Here is a 22466-nt window from a genome sequence, read left to right on the forward strand (position 1 = left end):
TTGTGAGCCGCCCCGAGTCTTCGGAGAGGGGCGGCATACAAATCTAAATAATAAATAAATAAATAAATAAATAAATTTGGACTTATATACCGCTTCGCAGTGCCTTTACAGCCCTCTCTAAGCAGTTTACAGAGTCAGCATGTTGCCCCCAAGAATCTGGGTCCCCATTTTATCCACCTCGGAAGGACGGAAGGCTGAGTCAACCTTGAGCCTGATGAGATTCGAACTGCCAAATTGCAGGCTATCTTCTAGACCAGTGTTTCCCAACCTTGGCAACTTGAAAATATCTGGACTTCAACTGGGGAATTCTGGGAGTTGAAGTCCAAATATCTTCAAGTTGCCAAGGTTGGGAAACACTGGTCTAGACCAGTGATTTTCAACCTTTTTTGAGTTGCGGCACATTTTTTACATATACAAAATCATGGGGCACATTCAGCCGGGGGCGGGGGGGGGGGAGGATGGGGAGGGCTAAAAAAAGTTTGGGCAAAAAAATTATCTCTCTCTCTCTCTTCCTCCCTTTCGCTTTATTTCTCTCCCTCTTTCTCTCTCTTCCTTCCTCTCTCCATCCCTCTTTCTTTCTCTCTTCCTTCCTTCCTCTGTTTTTGCTCTCTTTCTCTCTCCCTCCTTCCCTCCCTCCCTCTCTTTCTCTCTCTCATTTTTTCTCTCTCTCTCTCTTTCTTTCTCTCTCTTTCTCTTTCTCTCTTGCTTTCCTTCTCTCTCTCTCTTGCTTTCTTTCTCTCTCTCTCTTGCTTTCTTTCGCTCTCCCTCTTTCTCTCTCTTGCTGAGCTTCGCGGCACACCTGACCATGTCTTGCGGCACACTAGTGTGCCACGGCACACTGGTTGAAAAACACTGTCAAAGACAACCTGTGCTCCATTGGCATAGTTTTGGAAGTGCTTCCTTACCTAGTCTGGCAAACAATGGCTTGGTTGGCCAAAGAAGGAATGAGAGCAGGAGCAAATTGTTGCCAGCTTCCCCATTGAGTTTCCTTGGGGGAATCTGGCAGGGGTGTCAGAAAGTTCCCTTTCCTTTTCCCTTCCCTTCCTATCCTGCAAGTAAGTGGCTGCTACGGGGTGGGGTTGCAAGAGTGACCGGGAAACTTGGGAATATTGAAAATGAAAATCACATGACAGCAGCAGCCAGTAGCATTGAAGCAGCCCAGCTTTCCCACATTTAATAATAATAATAGTAATAATAATAATAATTATTATTATTATTTGCCACTGGCAAACTACCATTTCTTTGCCACTGGTAAACTACCATTTACCAGTGGCAAAGAAATGGTGGGATCATAAGCCCGAAAAAGTGGTCGAAAATGAGCAAGCAAAACTACTGTGGGACTTCCGACTTCAGACTGACTGAATTCTGAAGCATAACACACCAGACATCCTGATTGTGGAGAAAAAGAAAGTATGGATCATCGACATCGCAATCCCAGAGGACAGCAGAATTGAGGAGAAGCAGCTAGAGAAATTAGTGAAATACTAAGATCTAAAAATCGAGCTGCAACAACTCTGGCATAAGCCAGTGAAAGTGGTCCCAGTGGTCCTTGGCACGCTGGGCGCAGTGCCAAAGGATCTCAGCGGACATTTGAAAACCATTGGAATTGACAAAATCTCCATCTGTCAATTACAAAAGGCCGCTTTACTAGGATCGGCAAACATAATTCGCCGCTATATCATGCAGTCCTAGGTGCTTGGGACACGCCCGACTGGTGATGAAATACGAAATCCAGCATAGTGACCTCGTTTGCTGTGTTGTATTGACATAATTTATTAGATTTGCATGCCGTCCCTCTCCGAGGACTCGGAGCGGCTCACAACAGGACAATACAGAATATACAAATCCAATAGTTAAAAACAGTTTTAAAAACCCTTATAAAAATGGCCATACAACTCAAACGAACCATACATAAATTATAATAGCTAAGGGGTATATTAATTTCCCCATGCCTGGGGACATAGATGTGTTTTCAAGAGTTTGCGAAAGGCAAGGAGGGTGGGAGCAGTCCTAATATCCGGGGGGGGATTTGATTCCAGAGGGCCGGGTCATAACCAACACTTTGAATTCCGACCGGAAACTGATCTGCAGCCAGTGCAGGCCGCGGAGTGTTGATGAAGCATGGGCGTATCTGGGAAGGCCCATGATTGCTCTCATGGGCGCATTCTGCACGATCTGAAGTTAAAGGAGCCAGGTAGCAGGATATGCCGGGGCCTAGCTGGCACCCTCTTCCAAGCTGCACATCTGAGGCTGAAGCAAAAGGCCCTTTCCTGTGCCCGGCGTTGTTTTTCATGCCACCCGGTCCTTTGAAAACCAACATCAAAATGAATGTGGCCCTTCCACTGCCCGGAGGCTCTTGTTAGTGTGCTTCCTGCAGCAGGCCAGCTGAGGCAACCTTTGGGAGCTTGTGAACCTTCCTTCTTTCCCCCAGGAATAGTATTGCTCTTTCTCCCCAGTTGGCATAGTCCATGCCTGGGGGGGGGGATTATTGACCCCCTCAGAGAGGGTCTGCAACTTGGGCGTCCTCCTCGATCCACAGCTCATATTAGAAAACCATCTTTCAGCTGTGGCGAGGGGGGCGTTCGCCCAGGTTCGCCTGGTGCACCAGTTCCGGCCCTATCTGGACCGGGACTCACAGCTCACAGTCACTCATGCCCTCATCACCTCGAGGTTCGACTACTGTAATGCTCTCTACATGGGGCTGCCTTTGAAAAGTGTTCGGAAACTTCAGATCATGCAGAATGCAGCTGCGAGAGCAATCATGGGCTTACCTAGGTATGCCCACGTTTCACCAACACTCCGCAGTCTGCATTGGTTGCCGATCAACTTCCGGTCACAATTCAAAGTGTTGGTTATGACCTTTAAAGCCCTTCATGGCACTGGACCAGAATATCTCCGAGACCGCCTGCTGCCGCACGAATCCCAGCGACCGATTAGGTCCCACAGAGTGGGCCTTCTCCGGGTCCCGTCAACTAAACAATGTCGGTTGGCGGGCTCCAGGGGAAGAGCCTTCTCTGTGGCGGCCCCGGCCCTCTGGAACCAACTCCCCCCGGAGATTAGAACTGCTCCTACCCTCCTTGCCTTTCGTAAGCTCCTTAAGACCCACCTTTGTCGTCAGGCATGGGGGAACTGAGACATCTCCCCCGGGCAGATACAATTTATGAATGGTATGTTTGTATGTATGTGTGTTTAGAAAATGGGGTCTTTTAAATATTTTTAAACAGTAATTTAGATTTGTTGTAAATTGTTTCCACTTTGTTGTGAGCCGCCCCGAGTCTGCGGAGAGGGGCGGCATACAAATCTAAATAATAAATAAATAAATAAATAAATGCCTGAGACAGCCATCCCGGCTCAGCCTCCAGCCTTGTGGCCCTTCTGGCGATGTGCCCGAGCGATTCAGAGGTGTGTAGCAGCTGACTGGGGCCTGGGCAGATCCTATGGGCATCCCAGTTCAGTTCTGCGTCAAGCCGCCTGTGGTTGGGCTGCTCCCAACTCCTGTTATAATGGCCCAACTGGGGAAGGACCTTAAGCAAATAGGAGTGGAGGGTAGTCTTTGCAAATCAGACACCAACAGGATGAAGGGGCACTTGGGAAGGGGAGCTAGTAGGGGGCAACCTGAAGTTAAAGCTTTGTTTTGCAGAAGCTGGAAGAGACTGGCTCCTTGTGACGCCAAGGCCTAGGGCAGGGAAGCAGATTTGGGCTAAATGCAAGAAATTTCTGAATTGTAAGCACTTTAGCAAAAGGGCTGAGCTCTCCATTCCTAAGCCTGTCTATCTGACAGAAATTCTTCATTGCTGTCTTGCACTACAGTTTTTGCATTGAGCTGGAAGTTGAACGGCGTCTTTTCATTTCTCTGATTTTTGTAACAGTTGCTTAGAGAGTAGGGAATCCGATTAATTATTTCCCAGCAGGACGATCAGGATCCTGTATTTATTTCTGAGTGATTTAAACATTTTTAAAAGCTGCAGTAGAAAAGTCGCTGTGTCCCCTTGTGATGCTTTGAAGACGAAGCCCTTGGAAGACTTTGGTCTCTGCTCTGTGCTTTGTCTGCAGCATCTCCATCTATCCGTTCCTGGGGGCAGGGGGGCATTGATTGCACCCAGCGTGTCCCCAGCTCCGGGCTCTGGCTGCTGTGGACAAGCTCTGGCCGTGAAAGTGGGCCCTTGCATTTGCAGGCTCTTAAGTGGACCGGCCTGCCAGCGGAGGTTGTGAACTCCCCTCCTCTGGACATTTTCAAGAGGAGATTGGACTGTCATTTGGCTGGGGTGCTGTAGGATTTCCTGCTTAGGCCAGGGGTTGGACTTGATGACCTGCAGGGTTTTTTTCAACTCTAATAAAGGAAGGAAGGAAGGAAAGAGAAGGAAGGAAGAAAGGAAAGAAAGAGAAGGAAGGAAGGAAAGAAAGAAAGAGAAGGAAGGAAGGAAGGAAAGAAAAGGAAGGAAGGAAGGAACAGCTGCCACCGCAGGCATGCCCATCAGGCTCCTGAGCCTTCCTTGGCCTTCTGCCCTTTGGGGGAATGGCTCTGGTCTGTCCAGAGAAGTCTCCTCCAGGAGGACCCGCTGGAGGATTTTCCTGGGGGCAGCTTGCCGTCCCTCGTCCTCTGCTTGGCTTTCTCACCCCCAGGAGAATTGCTTCCAAGCAGAGGTGGGCTGCTAAGGTGGAACGGTGACTTGTGCTCGCCCCTGTGGCTCTGAGTGCTAGCGGAGTCCAGCACAATTCTGCTACTGCACCTGGGCATACCTGCGTGTCCGCGCGCGATTTCGCTCCCTGCCCAGGTGCAGTGGCAGAATTGTGCTGGACTTCGCTAGCATTCAGAGCCACGGTGGGCGAGCACACACGTCTCCGTTCCACCTTCGCAGCCCACCTCTGCTTCCGACTTCAGGGACCCCTCAAGGAATCACCATTCCTAGATCAGCTCCAAGCTTTTTTTTAATGCCTTCCGAAGGGCAGCAACCTCTGGCTCGTGTGTCTTCTCTCAACTAGCCTGGAACTTGAGAAGATAAGAATATGTCAAGGTCTCAGCTGCAGACCCCAAAAGCCCTCTCCAGAAAGCTCGACTCTGCAAATTGCCTCCTGCTTCTTTGGGGGAAAGATTAGAATTGCCCCCACCCTCCTCGCCTTTCGTAAGCTTCTTAAAACCCACCTCTGCCGCCAGGCATGGGGGAACTGAGATACTCTTTCCCCCTAGGCCTTTACAATTTTATGCATGGTATGTCTGTACGTATGTTTGGTTTTTATAATAAGGGTTTTTAACTATTTTAATATTGGATTGTTATATGCTGTTTTTATTACTGTTTTTTAAAAAGATTTTTATTGAGTTTTTTTGACAAACCAACACACAGACATTTAACATTTACATTTCCCTATATACATAAAACACAAATGGATTTTTTTACAATTCCATTTACTGTACATAATAGTCTTTTACTGCTAGTTTCTCTTTTTTCTCTCGATCCAGTTGTACAATTTTTCCCATACTCTGTAGTAGTTTTTATTTTGTTGATTTTGCATTTCGTAAGTTAATTTGCTTAATTTAGCGCAGTCTAATATTTTTTAAATTACCATCTCTTCATTTGGCGTCTTTTCTTGCTTCCAGATTTGTGCAAATGCCAATCTTGCTGCAGTTAATATATGGATTATTAGATAATAATTTTCTTCACTGTGTTGTCCTCTAATTATGCCTAGTAAATACATTTCAGGTTTCCACTCTAATTTATAACCTAATATTTCTTCCATCCAGATCTGAATTTGGTTGCAAAATTTCCTTGCTTCTGCGCATAGCCACCACATGTGATAATAGGTTCCTACCTCTTTTTTGCATTTCCAGCATTTGTTACTTGTATTAGTATGAATTTTAGCTAATCTTGCCGGGGCGTAGTGCCAACGGAAAAACATTTTGTATAGATTTTCTTTGTAAGGTATAGATAGTGTTATCTTATAGTTTATTTTCCATAATTTTTCCCAGTCTTCCAATTGGATAGCATAGCCAAAATTGGTCATCCACGCTATTATATTGTGTTTAACTATCTCTTCTATGTTTTCGTAATTTAGTAGATAGATTAGATTAGATTAGATTTGTTGGATTTATATGCCGCCCCTCTCCGAAAACTCGGGGCGGCTCACAACAATAATAAAAAACAGTACACAATAACAAATCCAATGCCCACCAATCTAATTACAATTTAAAATTAGTAATTTCATAAAACAATCCCAATATATATAAAAAACAGGCACATAGTTATACATTTTGGTAATAAATTTCTTGTCGGGGCCTGTTTATTACTGTTTTTAGCCGCCCCGAGTCTACGGAGAGGGGCGGCATACAAATCCAATAAATAAATAAATTAAATAAATTAACTTCTAATAGTTGCTCTTTTCTTCATTGATTTCATCTTTATTGAACTTTTTTCGGTGACATAAAGCTGGGAGAAAGCGGGGCAACCGCCCCCCCCCTCTAACTCCTTTGCTGTAATTAAAATCAACGTTTCCCTGACCGAATTAAATCAAGAATCAGACGGGCGGCCTCTCTCCCGTTCCGGTTCTTGGAGATCTGGTCTTGGCTTTTACCCTTAAGACGTCTGATGCTTCCTGAGTCTGGATTTAGGGGGAAACATCTTCAGAGGAGAGTTGGTGGAAGGCTCCGTACCCTTAAGTGGAGACTGGAGTTTATTTATGGACGTTGTGATGCGATGTGAAGTGACATGTTTGAACATTGTGCCACGGCAGCCGCCAAAGAGCCCTCTCGGCGTGGCCTGTGGCTCCCCCTGATGGCCGTGAATTTCCACCCTGTCAGGAAGCGTTAGCAAGAACCTTTCCTCCGTCCCCCAGAGGCTGCCTGCGCATCCGTGCGAGCCAGCTGACCCGCAGACGGTCAGCCTTCTGAAGGACAGCCAGGATTCGGCTCTCAGGCAGCTGGTGGAAACAGGGCTGGCCGCCTTTTGTAGGCAGCCCCCCACCAACCCCCCCCCCCCCAAAACAAGCTTTGGTTCTGACTTTGCTGTAAAGTCTTGTGGGGTCAGCAGCGGGTGGCTTAATCCAGATGAGATTCGGACTCCAGCCTCTCCCGATGATGGTCTGCAATCTTTCTACTGGAAAGTCACATAGTTTCTTGCGGCTTTATTCATTTATTTATTTATTCGATTTCTGTGCCACCCTTCTCACAGTAACTCAGGGCGGCGTACAATATTATAAATGCAACAATATATAGAAGAAATATAGTTTACTTTAAAAGAATGATGCAAATTGGTAAAAGTGTTAAAAAATCCATTTGCAGACATACACATTCATCCAATTCAATCATTCATAATATCCGCCGGAGACAATCTCGTTGCTCATGGCCCCCCCATGCCCACTTTACGAAAGACCAGGAGGGAGGGGGCGGTATGTATCTCTGGAGGGAGTTTGTTCCAGAGGCCCGGGGCTGCCCCAAAGAAGGCTCTTCACCTAGGTCCCACCAGATGACATTGTCTGGCCGATGGGACCCGGAGAAGGCCGACTCTGTGGGACCTAACTGGCCACTGGGGTGCATGAGGCAGAAGACGGTCCCAAAGCTAATTAGCAATATTATTTATTTATTTTATTTATTTATTCAAATTTTTTTAATGCCGCCCTTCTCCTTAGACTTAGGGCGGCTTACATGTTAGCAAGAGCACTTTTTAACAGAGTCAGCCTATTGCCCCCACAATCCGGATCCTCATTTGACCCACCTCGGAAGGATGGAAGGCTGAGTCAACCTTGAGCCGGTGATGAGATTTGAACCACTGACCTACAGATCTAGCAGTCAGCTTTTGTGGCCTGCAGTACTGCACTCTACCTGCTGCGCCACCTCGGCTCATTAGTTTAGTGTGCTGTATAAATGCAATTAATTGGTAAGCTGTGGTTTATGCCATAACTACAATGGGGAGTTATTTAACAAACCATAGTTAATCAAACTACTCCTTTTACATTCGCTCATTTTCAGTTTCATCATTGGGGCAGGTGTGGTCTGGAGCTCCTGGCCGTTACTGATCTTCAATTAGAAACTTTTTGATTTGGTGTCTTGGCCAAAACACCAGAATTGTCCTGCTGTGTGCCATGGAGGCTTGGAAAAGGGGGTGTGGGAATGTTGCAGAGAAAGGCATCAATTCTTTGGGAATTGTGGACAATATGTTAAAATGCAGCAATTCTGACTCATTTTTTCATTCCTGGAAAAAACGGCATTCTTGTTTTGGGGAGATGAGTTGTTCAGTTGTCCAAATAAATTTCTCAGCACAAGGTCAATGCTGAGCTGCTCCAGTTAACCAGTTGCCGTTACTTGAAAACACCCACAATAAACCTGCCACCCAGCCAGCCTGTTGGACCGAGGGACAGGTGGGGCGGGGCCATCCAGTGGTGGGATTAGCCGGTTTGCCAATCTGTACAGAATTTTAACAACCAGTTCATGTGAACTAGTCCAAGCCAGCCAGAGGTGGGCTGCTAAGGTGGAACGGTGACGTGTGCTTGCCCACATGGCTCAGAGTGCTAGCGGAGTCCAGTGCAATTCTGCCACTGCACCTGTTCTGCAGTGCTAGTGGAGTCCAGCGCAATTCTGTCACTGCACCTGGTCTGCAGTGCTAGCGGAGTCCAGTGCAATTCTACCACTGCATCTGGTCTGCAGTGGTGGTAGAGTCCAGTGCAATTCTGCCACTGCACCTGGTCTGCAATGCTAGCAGAGTCCAGTGCAATTCTGCCACTGCATCTGGTCTGCATTGCTAGCGGAGTCCAGCACAATTCTGCCACTGCACCTGGTCTGCAGTGCTAGCGGAGTCCAGCGCAATTCTTCCACTGTATCTGGTCTGCAGTGCTAGTGGAGTCCAGCGCAATTCTGCCACTGCACCTGGTCTGCAATGCTAGCAGAGTCCAGTGCAATTCTTCCACTGCATCTGGTCTGCATTGCTAGCGGAGTCCAGCACAATTCTGCCACTGCACCTGGTCTGCAATGCTAGCAGAGTCCAGTGCAATTCTGCCACTGCACCTGGTCTGCAGTGCTAGCGGAGTCCAGCACAATTCTGCCACTGCATCTGGTCTGCAGTGGTGGTGGAGTCCAGTGCAATTCTGCCACTGCATCTGGTCTGCAGTGCTAGCGGAGTCCAGTGCAATTCTGCCACTGCATCTGGTCTGCAGTGGTAGTGGAGTCCAGTGCAATTCTGCCACTGCACCTGGTCTGCAATGCTAGCAGAGTCCAGTGCAATTCTTCCACTGCATCTGGTCTGCATTGCTAGCGGAGTCCAGCGCAATTCTGCCACTGCACCTGGTCTGCAGTGCTAGCGGAGTCCAGCGCAATTCTGCCACTGTATCTGGTCTGCAGTGCTAGTGGAGTCCAGCGCAATTCTGCCACTGCATCTGGTCTGCAATGCTAGCAGAGTCCAGCGCAATTCTGCCACTGCACCTGGTCTGCAGTGCTAGCGGAGTCCAGCACAATTCTGCACCTGCACCTGGTCTGCAGTGCTAGCGGAGTCCAGCGCAATTCTGCACCTGCACCTGGGCAGGTAGCGAAATCATAGGGCGAGCACACGTCACCATTCCACCTTAGCAGCCCACCTATGGAGCCAGGTGAATCCCACCTTTGAAAATAAGACTTGCAGCTGAAAAGTTCACCTGGGTGTCCCCAAAATTGCTATGACTTACAATCAGTTGTAATACTGGGACATTGGGCAGGTGGTTTAAGACGGTGGCTAGCCAAGGAGTGTTCCTGTAGGGTTTTCTGCCAATATTTCGGCCGGAGAGCCTGACCCTTTCCTCGTAGAAAGAGCCACAAGAGAGCCGCCAGTAAATAGAGCCCTCCAAATTTCAGCTATTTCGGGACCAAGTGAAATAAGCAGGAAAAGTGGCGATCCTAACTCAGGAAGACAAGTATGATGTCAAAGCCATCATTGAAATTTGGAGGAAAGACACTCGTGATGGACACGCAGCCCAGAAGGCTATAATTTATTTAAAAGGAATGGGAGCAACAGAGAGGGAGGGAGCACTGCAGTTTACGTAAATAGAAACCCAGGAACTGGAGCATAGAAATGCAGTTGAAAAAAAGCTTGCAGAGGAACAGAAGGGGAGAGAAACAAGGTGAAAGCCTGGAAGAAGTTTCTTGTAGACCGGGGTGTGTGTGTGTGTGTTTCCCAAAGTGGATGATACCATCCCCTGCGGGGCGATGGGGTACTTTAGGGGGGTGCTAAGAGGAAAGGGGGGGCGGTAGGAGGGTGGTAAGTGTTCTGTTCGGGAAGTTTATCTAACAATAGTATCACCTAGCCCATATTTCACTGTTTTTATTTATTTATTTATTTTATTTATTTATTAGATTTGTATGCCGACCCTCTCCGTAGACTAACATGTAAGCTGCCCTGAATCTAAGGAGAAGGGCGGCATAAAAATCTAAACAAACCAACAAATAAATAAATAAATCTCCACGTGCCGTCTGTGGCACCTGTGCCATAGGTTCGCCATCTGTTCTGTCGGGCTCTCTGGTACACTCCTCCCAAAAATTCACAGGTACAAATTTCAGACACACACACATTTGAAAATTCAAAACAATGTTCTTTATAATGAAAATTCACTTAAACTAAGCCCTCTTTTGGTATAGCAAAGAGCACTGTCTCCAAACAAACTGGTAATTTGTACAAGTGCCTTATCAGTTCTGTGATACTTAGTTTGCAGCTGTGAGGCCATTCACAGTCCTTCTTCTTTCACAAAGTGAAACACACTTTGCTGTGGTTTAGTTTCAAAGCAGGGGAAAATCAGCACACAAAAAGTCAAAGTCAGTAAAGCAGGCACGAATCACAAAGATCAGTTAATCCTCCACAATGGCCAAACCCACAGGCTGCTCTTTATAGCAGCATCACTAATTACCACAGCCCCACCCAACCACAGGTGGCCTCATTTTCTTTGATAATAATCTCTCAGTTGTTGTTGCCTATGCATCGCTCTCCGCATGCGTGGCTGTATCATTAACTCTTGTTCCGAATCCAAGGAGGAGCTAGATAATTGATCTCCTTCTGAGCTGTCTGCCCCACTCTCCTCCTCCCTGTCACTCATGTCTTCTTGGTCAGAGGAGCCTTCATCAGCAGATTCCACTGGGGGCAAAACAGGCCTGCAGCATGTGGATGTCTCCCCCACATCCCTAGTCCTTGGGGCAGGAGCTGGGCCAGAGCTAACCACAACACCATCACTGCCCTATACCATTCCAGGTATATGGCTGTTCAGCCTCTTCTTGAAAACCTCCAGTATTGGAGCACCTTATTTCAAAGGGCTTGATACCAGTCTTGGGATTCCACTCTGAAAATCCAAACAGACCCTTGGGATGCATTAACAAGTCCAAATTGTCAAGAAGGACAATGACATGTAAATGTCAGTTGATGTAAGGAGGTTTGCAAGAAGGGAAAAATCTGCATACGTTACCCAGAGGGTGGCTGCTAAGGTGGAACGGGGACGTGTGCTCGCCCTCGTGGCTCTGAGTGCTAGTGGAGTCCAGCGCAATTCTGCCACTGCACCTGGGCAGGTAGCGAAATCACGTGTGGACACGCAGGGGCACCACGGGCTCACCTGTGTGTCCGCACGCGATTTCTCTCCCTGCCCAGATGCAGTGGCAGAATTGCCCTGGACACCGCTAGCACTCAGAGCCACAAGGGCGAGCACACGTCCCCCTCCCACCTTAGCAGCCCACCTCTGCCCAAAGGTTGTTTGGGGGATTTTGGGTGTGATTGATTTTTAATTTAATTAGGGATTTTAGATTGCTCTGTAATTTTAATTTAATTGGATTGATTTTATTGTAACTTACTTTTTTTATATGTTGTAAGCCGCCCCAAGTCTTCGGAGAGGGACGACATAGAAATTATTATTATTATTAATATTTATTGGATTTGTATGCTGCCCCTCTCCGTAGACTCGGGGCGGCTAACAGTAGTACAAAACATCATGTATATCCAATACTAAAACTAATACTAAAACAATTAAAAAACCCTTATTTATAAAACCAAACATACATACAAACAAACATACCATGCATAAATTGTAAAGGCCTAGGGGGAAAGAATATCTCAGTCCCCCCATGCCTGATGGCAGAGGTGGGTTTTAAGGAGCTATGAAAGGCGAGGAGGGTGGGGGCAATTCTAATCTCCGGGGGGAGTTGGTTCCAGAGGGCCGGGGCCGCCACAGAGAAGGCTCTTCCCCTGGGGCCCGCCAAACGACATTGTTTTGTTGACGGGACCCAGAGAAGGCCCACTCTGTGGGACCTAACCGGTCGCTGGGATTCGTGCGGCAGAAGGCGGTCTCGTAGATACCCTGGTCCGGTGCCATGAAATCCAATCAATCGGTAAACAAACAAACAAACTTGCGAAAAGATCCCTCTGACCCACAGCCAAAACTCACACGAAAAGGTCTCTCAGCCACGCAGGTCTGGGGCAGAGCCTTTAGTGGCCATCAGAGTCTCACAAAGGACAGCCACACCAGCCGTGGTCAGTCACTGGTGTTTCTCCTCTCTTTTTTTGGCACTATGTTCTCCAGAGAAGCTGCACTCCTCGCTTGCATGTTCTGTTGATTTCAGATTAAGCTTGATCATAAAAATAATCCTCCGCCTCTTTTTTCTGCATTGGTGGTTTGGCCATAAGCTGGTATAATCATCATATTAAAGGGTTGTCCATGAAGCTTAATTGATATTATTTGGTCACTGACTACACCGTGCCCACGTCCTGAACTTACTATATCTTTCTTATGAAAGCAATGCTGTTCCTTCAGTAGAAGTGAATATTAGTAATTACTAATTACTCCTAGGATGAGTAGTAGGTGGGACTGATGTGAGGGCATTGGGCTTCTTTAAGCAGGACAGGGTGGAGAGGCCGGTGGGATCCTGCCCTACTTTTTAAGTCCATCAATGAGAGAGAAGTTGCTGACCTCACAGCACGAGAGTTTCAGGCAATCTCAGGTCTCAACAAGCACAGGGGTTTTAACACATTGCAATTGTTAATAGAGTGGTTGAGATACTTACAATCCACGTGAGATGTGATTCAATTTTTTTTACTGCTGGTTGTTATAATAATAATAATAATAATTATTATTATTATTATTATTATTATTTATTAGATTTGTATGCTGCCCCTCTCCATAGACTCGGGGCAGCTCACAACAATAACAAAGACAATGTAAGAACAAATCTAATAATTTAAAAAACACTAAAACCCCCATTATTAAAAGCAAGCATACACACAAACATACCATGTATAAACTGTATAGGCCCGGGGGAGATGTCTCAGTTCCCCCATGCCTGACGGCAGAGATGGGTCTTAAGAACTTTACGAAAGGCAAGGAGGGTGGGGGCAGTTTTGATCTCCGGGGGGAGCTGGTTCCAGAGGGTCGGGGCCGCCACAGAGAAGGCTCTTATCCTGGGTCCCACCAAGCGACATTGTTTAGTCGACTGGACCCGGAGAAGCCCAACTCTGTGGGACCTAACCAGTCGCTGGGATTCGTGCGGCAGAAGGCGGTCCCGGAGATATTCTGGTCCAATGCCATGAAGGGCTTTATAGGTCATAACCAACACTTTGAATTGTGACCGGAAATTGATCGGCAACCAATGCAGACTGCGGAGTGTTGGGGTAACATGGGCATACTTTGGGAAGCCCGTGATAGCTCTCGCACCTGCATTCTGCACGATCTGAAGTTTCCGAACACTTTTCAAAGGTAGCCCCATGTAGAGAGCATTACAGTAGTCGAACCTCGAGGTGATGAGGGCATGAGTGACTGTGAGCAGTGAGTCCTGGTCCCGATAGGGCTGCAACTGGTGCACCAGGTGAACCTGGGCAAATGTCCCCCTTGCCACATCTGAAAGATGTTTCTCTAATGTGAGCTGTGGTTCTGTGGGCATGGTGTGGCTTGGTGGGCATAGCAAGAGAAGGTTACTGCAAATCCTTGATTTTGAGTCCCTGAGGAGTTGGGAGGCATATAAATTAGATAGATACATGGATAGATTAATGGATGGATGGATAGATGGATGATAGATAGATAGATAGATAGATAGATAGATAGATAGATAGATAGATAGATAGATAGATGATGGATGGATAGAAGGTAGATAGGTAGATAGATAGATAGATAGATAGATAGATAGATAGATAGATAGATAGATAGATAGATAGATGATGGATGGATAGAAGGTAGATAGGTAGATAGATAGATAGATAGATAGATAGATAGATAGATAGATAGATAGATAGATAGATAGATAGATAGATGAAATCCCCATTTCCTCCCAATCAGCTGGGACCCGGGAGGCAGAGAATAGATGGGGGCAGAGCCAGTGGTATTTGCTGGTTCTCTGAACTATTCAAAATTTCCGCTACCGGTTCTCCAGAACCTGTCAGAACCTGCTGAATCCCATCTTTGTAACCCACCGTGTTTGTAACCTGCATCTGAATAACGCCCCCCCCCCCCCCATGTCCCTGCCCCCCACTCAACCTAATTGAAATTCCCGTCCATCAGCTCAGCTCCTCTGGGCTCTCAAAAGCTCCTCTCTTTTAATAACATTCACTAGCTGGGGAAGGTGCTCCCGGTGGAAACGTTGACCTATTTGGCCAGAAATATTTCTCCTGAAACAGGCCTTTCCTCTGGTTTCTCTTCGCTTGGATCTCCATTACCCCCCCCCCCGGAAACCCCCCGCCAGTCAGTCCTGAAGCCACAAGAATTATGGTCAGAGCTTTTTTCCCCTCCGGGGAAGGGAAGTGGGGCAGGGAGGGTCTCTTGATGCTCAACGGATCTTCCCAGGTGTGTGTGTGTGGATCAGATGTGGACCCTGTTTGGCATTCGGACCGGCAGAGAGGCTGCAGTAGAGCGAATACCACAAGTTCTTTTTTCATTGTTCCCAGTTTTCTCTCTGTCCTTGCAAAGGGTTCACAGCTTTGGGTAACTCCAGTTCTGGTGTATAAAATTTGCGATGGATCTCCGCCTCCCCCAGTCAGTTTTCTTTTCTTTTTTAAAAGAAAAATATTTTTGTTAAATTTATATTCAATTTAAAAAGACAGTACATAATCTCTGGTATCTTATTCGTATTCTATAAACAAATCTTGTATTGTACATTTGTCTTGGCACAAACAAACATTTAACCCAAAAAAAGGAAGGAGAAGGAAAGTAAATCGAATAAATCGAAAAAATAAATAAATAAATAAAGCAGGAAAAGAAAAAGAAAAAACTCGTACAAACATATAACAAATACACCCCCACCCTCCCTGCTGTCTATCTTGGCAGCTAAAACATTTATAATTTATATTATTTTACAACCCTCGATAACATCTAAAGCCTCATTTTTCCCTCTACACTTGCGTATATATTCTTATTCATAATTTCTAACGTAACCATTTTATGTCTTTATAATTGTTTAACGCAGTACCCCTTTATACAGCGGGATTCTGTTTCCTTCTTTCTAACCAGTTCCCCCAGTCATTTTTCATAGCCGGAGGGGAGGATTCCTGGATTCACAAGTTAAAGTAATTCTTTTGGGCATTTTCAGAGGGTTTTATCCGGATCCCGAAGAAACTAGGTCAGCATTGACCAGAGGCATCAGGCACCTCGTCTTAATAATAATAATGATGATGATGATAATAATAATAATAATAATAATAATAATAATAATAATAATAGGAACTTATTAGACTTGTATGCCGCCCCTCTCCGAGGACTCGGAGTGGCTCACAACACCAATACATAATGTACAAAATTAAAGTTAAAAGAACAATTTAAAACCCTTATTATAAAAAACAAACACACAACCTAACAAACCATACATAAAAAACCATACTAGATAAGGGACATATCAGTTTCCCCATGCCTGGCAACATAAGTGGGTTTTCAGGAGTTTTTGAAAGGCAAGGAGGGTGGGGGCAGTTCGAATCTTTGGAGAGAGTTGATTCCAGAGGGCCGGAGCCACCACAGAGAAGGCTCTTCCCCTGGGTCCCGCCAGACAACATTGTTTAGTCGACGGGACCCGGAAAAGGCCAACTCTGTGGGACCTAATCGGTCGCTGGGATTTGTGCGGCATTATTATATAATAATATATTTATATATTATTATTATTATTATTATTATTATTATTATTATTATTATTATTATTATTATTATTATTATTACACTTGTATGCCGCCCCTCTCTAAAGACTCTGGATGGCTCACAACAGCAATAACACAATATAAATACAAATCTAATAATTAAAACTATGGCTAAAACCCATTACAGAGTTTCCTTGATTTTCGCGGGTTCGAATTTCGCGAATAGCCTACACTACAGTTTTCCAAAAAATATTAATTAAAAAAATACTTCAAGGGGTTTTTTTCTATACCACGGTTTTTCCCACGGATGACATCATACGTCCTCACCAAACTAATAATTTTTGCAAATAAATAACAAAAAAAATAATTATTGTTAATAAATAATTATGTTTATAAATATCAGAATCACTAAGTGTCTTATTCAATGGAGAGTACCAGTAATAATGGTGAGTAAATGGTTGTTAAGGGAATGGGAAATGGTAATTTAGGGGTTTAAAGTGCTAAGGGAAGGCTTGTGATACTGTCCATAGCCAAAAACGTATACAGTGTTCCCTCGATTTTCGCAGGTTCGAACTTCGCGGAAAGTCTATACCACGGTTTTCCAAAAATATTAATTAAAAAATACTTTGCGGGTTTTTCCCCTATATCACGGTTTTCCCCACCCGATGACGTCATATGTCATCGCCAAACTTTTGTTTGCCTTTAATAAATATTTTTTTTAATAAACTTTAATAAATAAACATGGTGAGTAATAATCTGAATGGTTGCTAAGGGAATGGGAAATTGCAATTTAGGGATTTAAAGTGTTAAGGGAAGGCTTATGATACTGTTCATAGCCAAAAATAGTGTATTTACTTCCGCATCTCTACTTTGCGGAAATTCGACTTTTGCGGGCGGTCTCGGAACGCATCTCCCGCGAAAATCGAGAGAACACTGTATCTTAAAAAACATGCAGTAATACACAACCAACACTCAATATTACAATCACACCCACACATAACTTTTAATGGTCAGAAGGGGGGGGGCATATGCTAGTTGCCCCACGCCTGGTAACATCGATAAGTCTTAAAGGCTCTTGCAAAAGGTGTGGGGGGGGGCAGTCCGAATCTCCGGGGACAGCTGGTTCCAGAGGGCTGGGGTGAATGTCTCACTTCGCCTTCGCTTTTCAACCTGGGAGGAGCGGAGCATTAATCCCAATGTTCAGCCAGAAGGCTGAGATCAGGGCAGATGCTTCCCCGTCCCCCTTTTCATAGAGCTGAGCTGGACGGGGGGGCCCTACGTCCCCCATCAGCTCAGGCCATCTGGAGCTTTCCTTTCCAAAATGCATCCCTGTCTTCGGTTCCTTATGAATATTTGAATGGTGTTAAGCGGTTTGTTCTCATACTTGTTCTTAATTGTGGCTCATTAAGGCACGTTTGATGTGCAGAATGTTTTGATGTGAAGAGGAGAAAACAGATGGTTCCTCTTGCAGAGTCCTGGGTGGAAGCGCAGAAGACGACAGATCCTCTCCAGTTGCTTCAGCTGGGGGGGGATTTTTCTACCTTTCCCTTCCGTCCCCTCCCTGGTCTCTCCCTCTAACCTTTTTGGATTGCGTTCTTCCATCACTCCTTTGGTATAAAGAGACCAGAGGTGGACTGCTAAGGTGGGACAGTGTGGTGTGTTCACCCCCATGGCTCTGAATGCTAGCAGAATCCAGCGCAATTCTGCTACTGCACCTGGGCAGGTAGCGAAATCACAGGTGGACACGCAGTTGCGCCACAATTATAATAATTGTATTTATTTATTCATTCATTTGTCCAATACACAAATACATGGGAAGAAAAATAGACATGTAGTAATATATATAAGGGTAAAAGTGAACTTAGAGGAGAGGATATATGAAAGAAAGAGAATATATATGATAAGTGAGAGAAAGGAAAGACAATTGGACAGGGGACGAAAGGCACACCAGTGCACTTAAAATTATTACAAAATTATTTTAGTTGATAGATGTTAAGCAAGTAGGATGCTTGGCTGCATAGCTAGAGGTATAACAAGCAGGAAGAGGGAGATTATGATCCCGCTATATAGAGCGCTGGTGAGACCACATTTGAAATACTGTGTTCAGTTCTGGAGACCTCACCTACAAAAAGATATTGACAAAATTGAACGGGTCCAAAGACGGGCTACAAGAATGGTGGAAGGTCTTAAGCATAAAACGTATCAGGAAAGACTTCATGAACTCAATCTGTATAGTCTGGAGGACAGAAGGGAAAGGGGGGACATGATTGAAACATTTAAATATATTAAAGGGTTAAATAAGGTCCAGGAAGGGAGTGTTTTTAATAGGAAAGTGAACACAAGAACAAGGGGACACAATCTGAGGTTAGTTGGGGGAAAGATCAGAAGCAACGTGAGAAAATATTATTTTACCAAAAGAGTAGTAGATGCTTGGAACAAACTTCCAGCAGACATGGTTGCTAAATCCACAATAACTGAATTTAAACATGCCTGGGATAAACATGTATCCATCCTAAGATAAAATACAGAAAATAGTATAAGGGCAGACTAGACGGACCATGAGGTCTTTTTCTGCTGTCAGACCTCTATGTTTCTATGTTAAGGATCTAGTCCCAATGATGACTGATCTCAGAGACATCAAGTTCCTCCTTGGGACTGGATTGGAATCCATGTCCAGTAATACCAGTTGGAGTTCTGAGTGTGGAGAACAGCAAATGAAAGGGATGGATGGGGCTTGGGGGCCTTAGTAGAAACCTCCGTCAGGGCAGGAATCAGAGGGCAGGTCGCGAAATCGCAGATGGACACGCAGGTGAGCCCGTGGCCCAGATGCAGTAGCAGAATTGCGCTCGACTCCACTAGCACTCAGAGCCACGGGGGCGAGCACACGTCACCGTCCCACCTTAGCAGCCCACCTCTGTCCAAAGGTTGTTTGGGGGATTCAATAGAGGGGGGGGGGAATGGTGGAGGGCACATCACCCCTCTCCTCTCCTCCCCAGGTCCTCTCCAGTGGTGGCCTCTCTCATCCATTGGTGGAGGAGCTCTGCAGAGGTTCTCATGATGCATGGGGTGCTTCTGGCCAATGTGGTTTCTGCCAGGATTGGTGGCAAATCTCCTTTGCACAGAAGAAGACCACCACCAGGCGGAGGGGAGGGGGCCTGCACCTGCCTTGCAAGAGGCTCCCTTGCCGGCTCTCTGGACTCCCTGTCCCATCACCTGATGCCATCCCATTTTGTGTGGGTGGACGTTGGTTACCTTTGCAGGATGTCCAGCAAACCTGGAAGTCAGGGAATTATCGGCAGTTCAGGGAATTATCAGGGAATTCGTGAAAAAAACAGAATAAATTGGGGGGGGGGGAACAAACTGTATTAAAATGTTTAAAAGTCAGGGGAAAATCATGTAAAAAACCTCGTATCGCGCTGCCTGGCAGAGTCAAGCAAAAATGAGCATAACTGTGGCAACGACTTGCTTCCTCATCTACCAATATTTCTCCATGGCTTAGCCATTTGGTATGACCGCGCCTTAACTAGGTTGCAAGTTACAGGCAAATGTTATTTTATTTTTTATTTAGTTGTTTGTCAAACAAGTATAGTATTACAGTATGTATTAAACTAGATTGCAAGTTACAGGCAAATGTTATTTTATTTTTTATTTAGTTATTTGTCAAACAAGTATAGTATTACAGTATGTATTAAATAAGAAGAAATTAGTGATAGAAGGATAAAAAGTCAGTAGGACAGGAACGGTAGGCACGAAGGTGCACTTATGCACGCCCCTTACAGACCTCTTAGAAAAGGGGGGAGGTCTATTGTAGATTCAATTTCAATTTCAATTCAATTTATTAGATTTGTATGCCGCCCCTCTCCGAAGAGTCGGGGCGGCTCACAACAATAATAAAAACAATATTCCAGTGAAAACAAATCTAATATTAAAAAGCACATAAAACCCTATCATATTTTAAAAAGCAAACAACATATACATATCCAAACATAAATATAAAAAGAAAAAAGAAAAAAAACAGCACATTCATACCAAACATAAAACAAAGTATAAAAAAGCCTGGGGGAAAGGTGTCTCAACTCCCCCATGCCTGGCGGCATAGATGGGTCTTGGGTAATTTACGAAAAACAAGGAGTGTGGGGGCAATTCTAATTTCCGGGGGGAGTTGATTCCAGAGGGCCGGGGCTGCCACAGAGAAGGCTCTTCCCCTGGGGCCCGCCAAACAACATTGTTTGGTCGACGGGACCCGGAGAAGGCCAACTCTGTGGGACCTTATCAGTCGCTGGAATTCGTGCGGTAGCAGGCAGTTCCGGAGATAATGTAAGGTTGAAGGTTTGGGGATTTAGGGAAGAAACAACAGAGTCCGGTAGTGAATTCCAGGCGTTGACCACTCTATTGCTGAAATCATATTTTCTGCATTCTAGTTTGTATCTATTGTGTGCTCTTGTGTTGTTGTTGTTAAAGGCGAAGTAGTCGCTAACAGGGTTATGTCAGGGAAATATCAGGGAATTTCAAAATGACTCCCCCCTGGACTCCCTGCTTTGGGAAAGTTGCGGCTGCTGCGTTGTCGGGGGTCCGTCCCTCGAAGGAGAACGCAGCCAGCCTGCCTGCCTCCAGCTGCCGCCTTGACTGACTCCAGCCCTTGTTTTGCAGAGAGATGCCAAAGGCCAGTTCCTCTTTGACCTGCTGTGCCATCACTTAAACCTCCTGGAGAAGGATTACTTTGGGATCCGCTTCGTTGACCCTGACAAGCAGAGGGTGAGTCCCGGCTTGGTGCCTTTGGTCAGGTGAGCCCCTTCCCCGTGTCCAGCCTCCGGGCTAGCACAGATGCCCCAGGGGGAGATTCCCCTGCTTGGTGGGTCTCCAGCTCCCCTCCATCTGCTGCTCCTGCCTCCTTCCAGAGGGGGAGAAGAGCTGCCCCCCCCACTTAAAAGACTGGCCCTGCTTCCCCTCCACCAATGGTCACATAGCCTCCTGTGGATTTCACTGCACAGCAAATGTGTCTGCAACATTTTTTTTATTTATTCATTTGTCCAATACACAATACATATGGAAGAGAATAGACATGAAGTAATGTAAAGATAATATGTAAAAATAGAGAAGATATATGAAAGGAAGAAAATATATATGATATATGAGATAAAGGAAAGACAGTTGGACAGGGGACGAAAGGCACACTAGTGCACTTATGCATGCCCCTTACTGACCTCTTAGGAACCTGGAGAGGTCAATCTTGGATAGTCTAAGGGAGAAATGTTGGGGGTTAGGGGTTGACACTATTGAGTCCGGTAATGAGTTCCATCTTTGCTTGCTTGTTATCTCCCATCTTGGGCTTATGCCTGACCCCTCTTTGAGGTCAGAATCATTCAATGTGGCCCTGTATGCCTCAAATGAAATACCCAGCGACCATAGTTCCCTCTAAGCTGAGCAGTAAGCAATCGCTCACTTAAAAATCATCATCAACTCAGAGTTTTCCAAACCTGCCCAGAAGCCGAGAGGGAAAGAGTGAGAGGGAAGGAGAGAGAGAGGAAGAGAGAGAAACAGATAGAAAAAAGAGAGGAAGGAAAAGAGAAAGAAAATCAAAATCTAGTTTGAAACTAGCTCAACTATTTAAGTGGCATTTTGATATTGACAGAGTTGCCCTATTATGAGCTCACTGTTATAGACACACAGTACAGTATTTTATTTTGAAATTCTCAGGCAAAACAGGGTGGGTTTTTTATTTGTTTGTTTGTTTGTTTGTTTATTTATTTATTATTTCTGTGCCGCCCAGTCCCAAAGGGACTGCCGCTCAGACACTATACTTTTCTGCCCACCCCCCCAAAAAATTAGAGGGAACACTGCCAGTGACTCCAATAGCGATAGCCCTCAGACTTATATACCACTTTACAGTGCTTTTAGAGCCATAGTGCTTTTACAGTAGACGTAAGTGATTTACAGAGAGTCAACCTCCTGCCCCGCAACAATCTGGGTCCTCATTTTACCCACCTCACAAGGATGGGAGTCTGAGTCAACCTTGAGCCAGGGGTGAGGTTTGAACTGCCAAATTGCAGGCAACCAGCAGTCAGCAGAAGTATCCCGGAGTACTGCACTCTAACCACTGCACCACCGAGGCCCAAGTTAGTAGTTATTGTATGGTTATGTCTGCATAGAATATATTTGAAATTAATCTGGTTTAATTGCAAATGAAATGAAATTCTATCTCAGGGCTTTTTTGGAGCATTGTTCAGACTGGAGAATTGAATCCCACCCCCTCAATTCTTCTGGGAACCCGAGTAACAGACCCAAGGGCAGCCCCCCCTCCCCCCTCCCCTTCTTTCTCTGCAAAAGTTGCTGGGCATAAAAAGAAGGGAGCCAGGCCAAGCTTGAGCCCACCTTGTCCTGGCAGGAGATGCTTTGATCAAGTGCCCCTGGGGAGGGTCTCTCCTTGCC

General features: G+C 45.7%; 1 protein-coding gene across 4 annotated transcripts in view; it reads left to right on the forward strand.

The window, feature by feature from the left end:
• Positions 1-22466, forward strand: part of FRMD5 (FERM domain containing 5) — a 103760-nt gene that overhangs the window by 48757 nt on the left and 32537 nt on the right. For 3 of the 4 annotated variants that reach the window (XM_070762393.1, XM_070762394.1, XM_070762397.1), the window contains exon 2: positions 20688-20792. In XM_070762393.1, coding sequence (XP_070618494.1) covers positions 20688-20792 — 105 coding nt within the window. Of the gene's footprint in view, positions 1-20687; positions 20822-22466 lie in introns of those variants that run through there. The other variant, XM_070762396.1, reaches the window with a different exon arrangement.

Source organism: Erythrolamprus reginae, chromosome 10 (genome assembly GCF_031021105.1).
Source record: "Erythrolamprus reginae isolate rEryReg1 chromosome 10, rEryReg1.hap1, whole genome shotgun sequence".
NCBI lineage: Eukaryota > Metazoa > Chordata > Lepidosauria > Squamata > Dipsadidae > Erythrolamprus > Erythrolamprus reginae.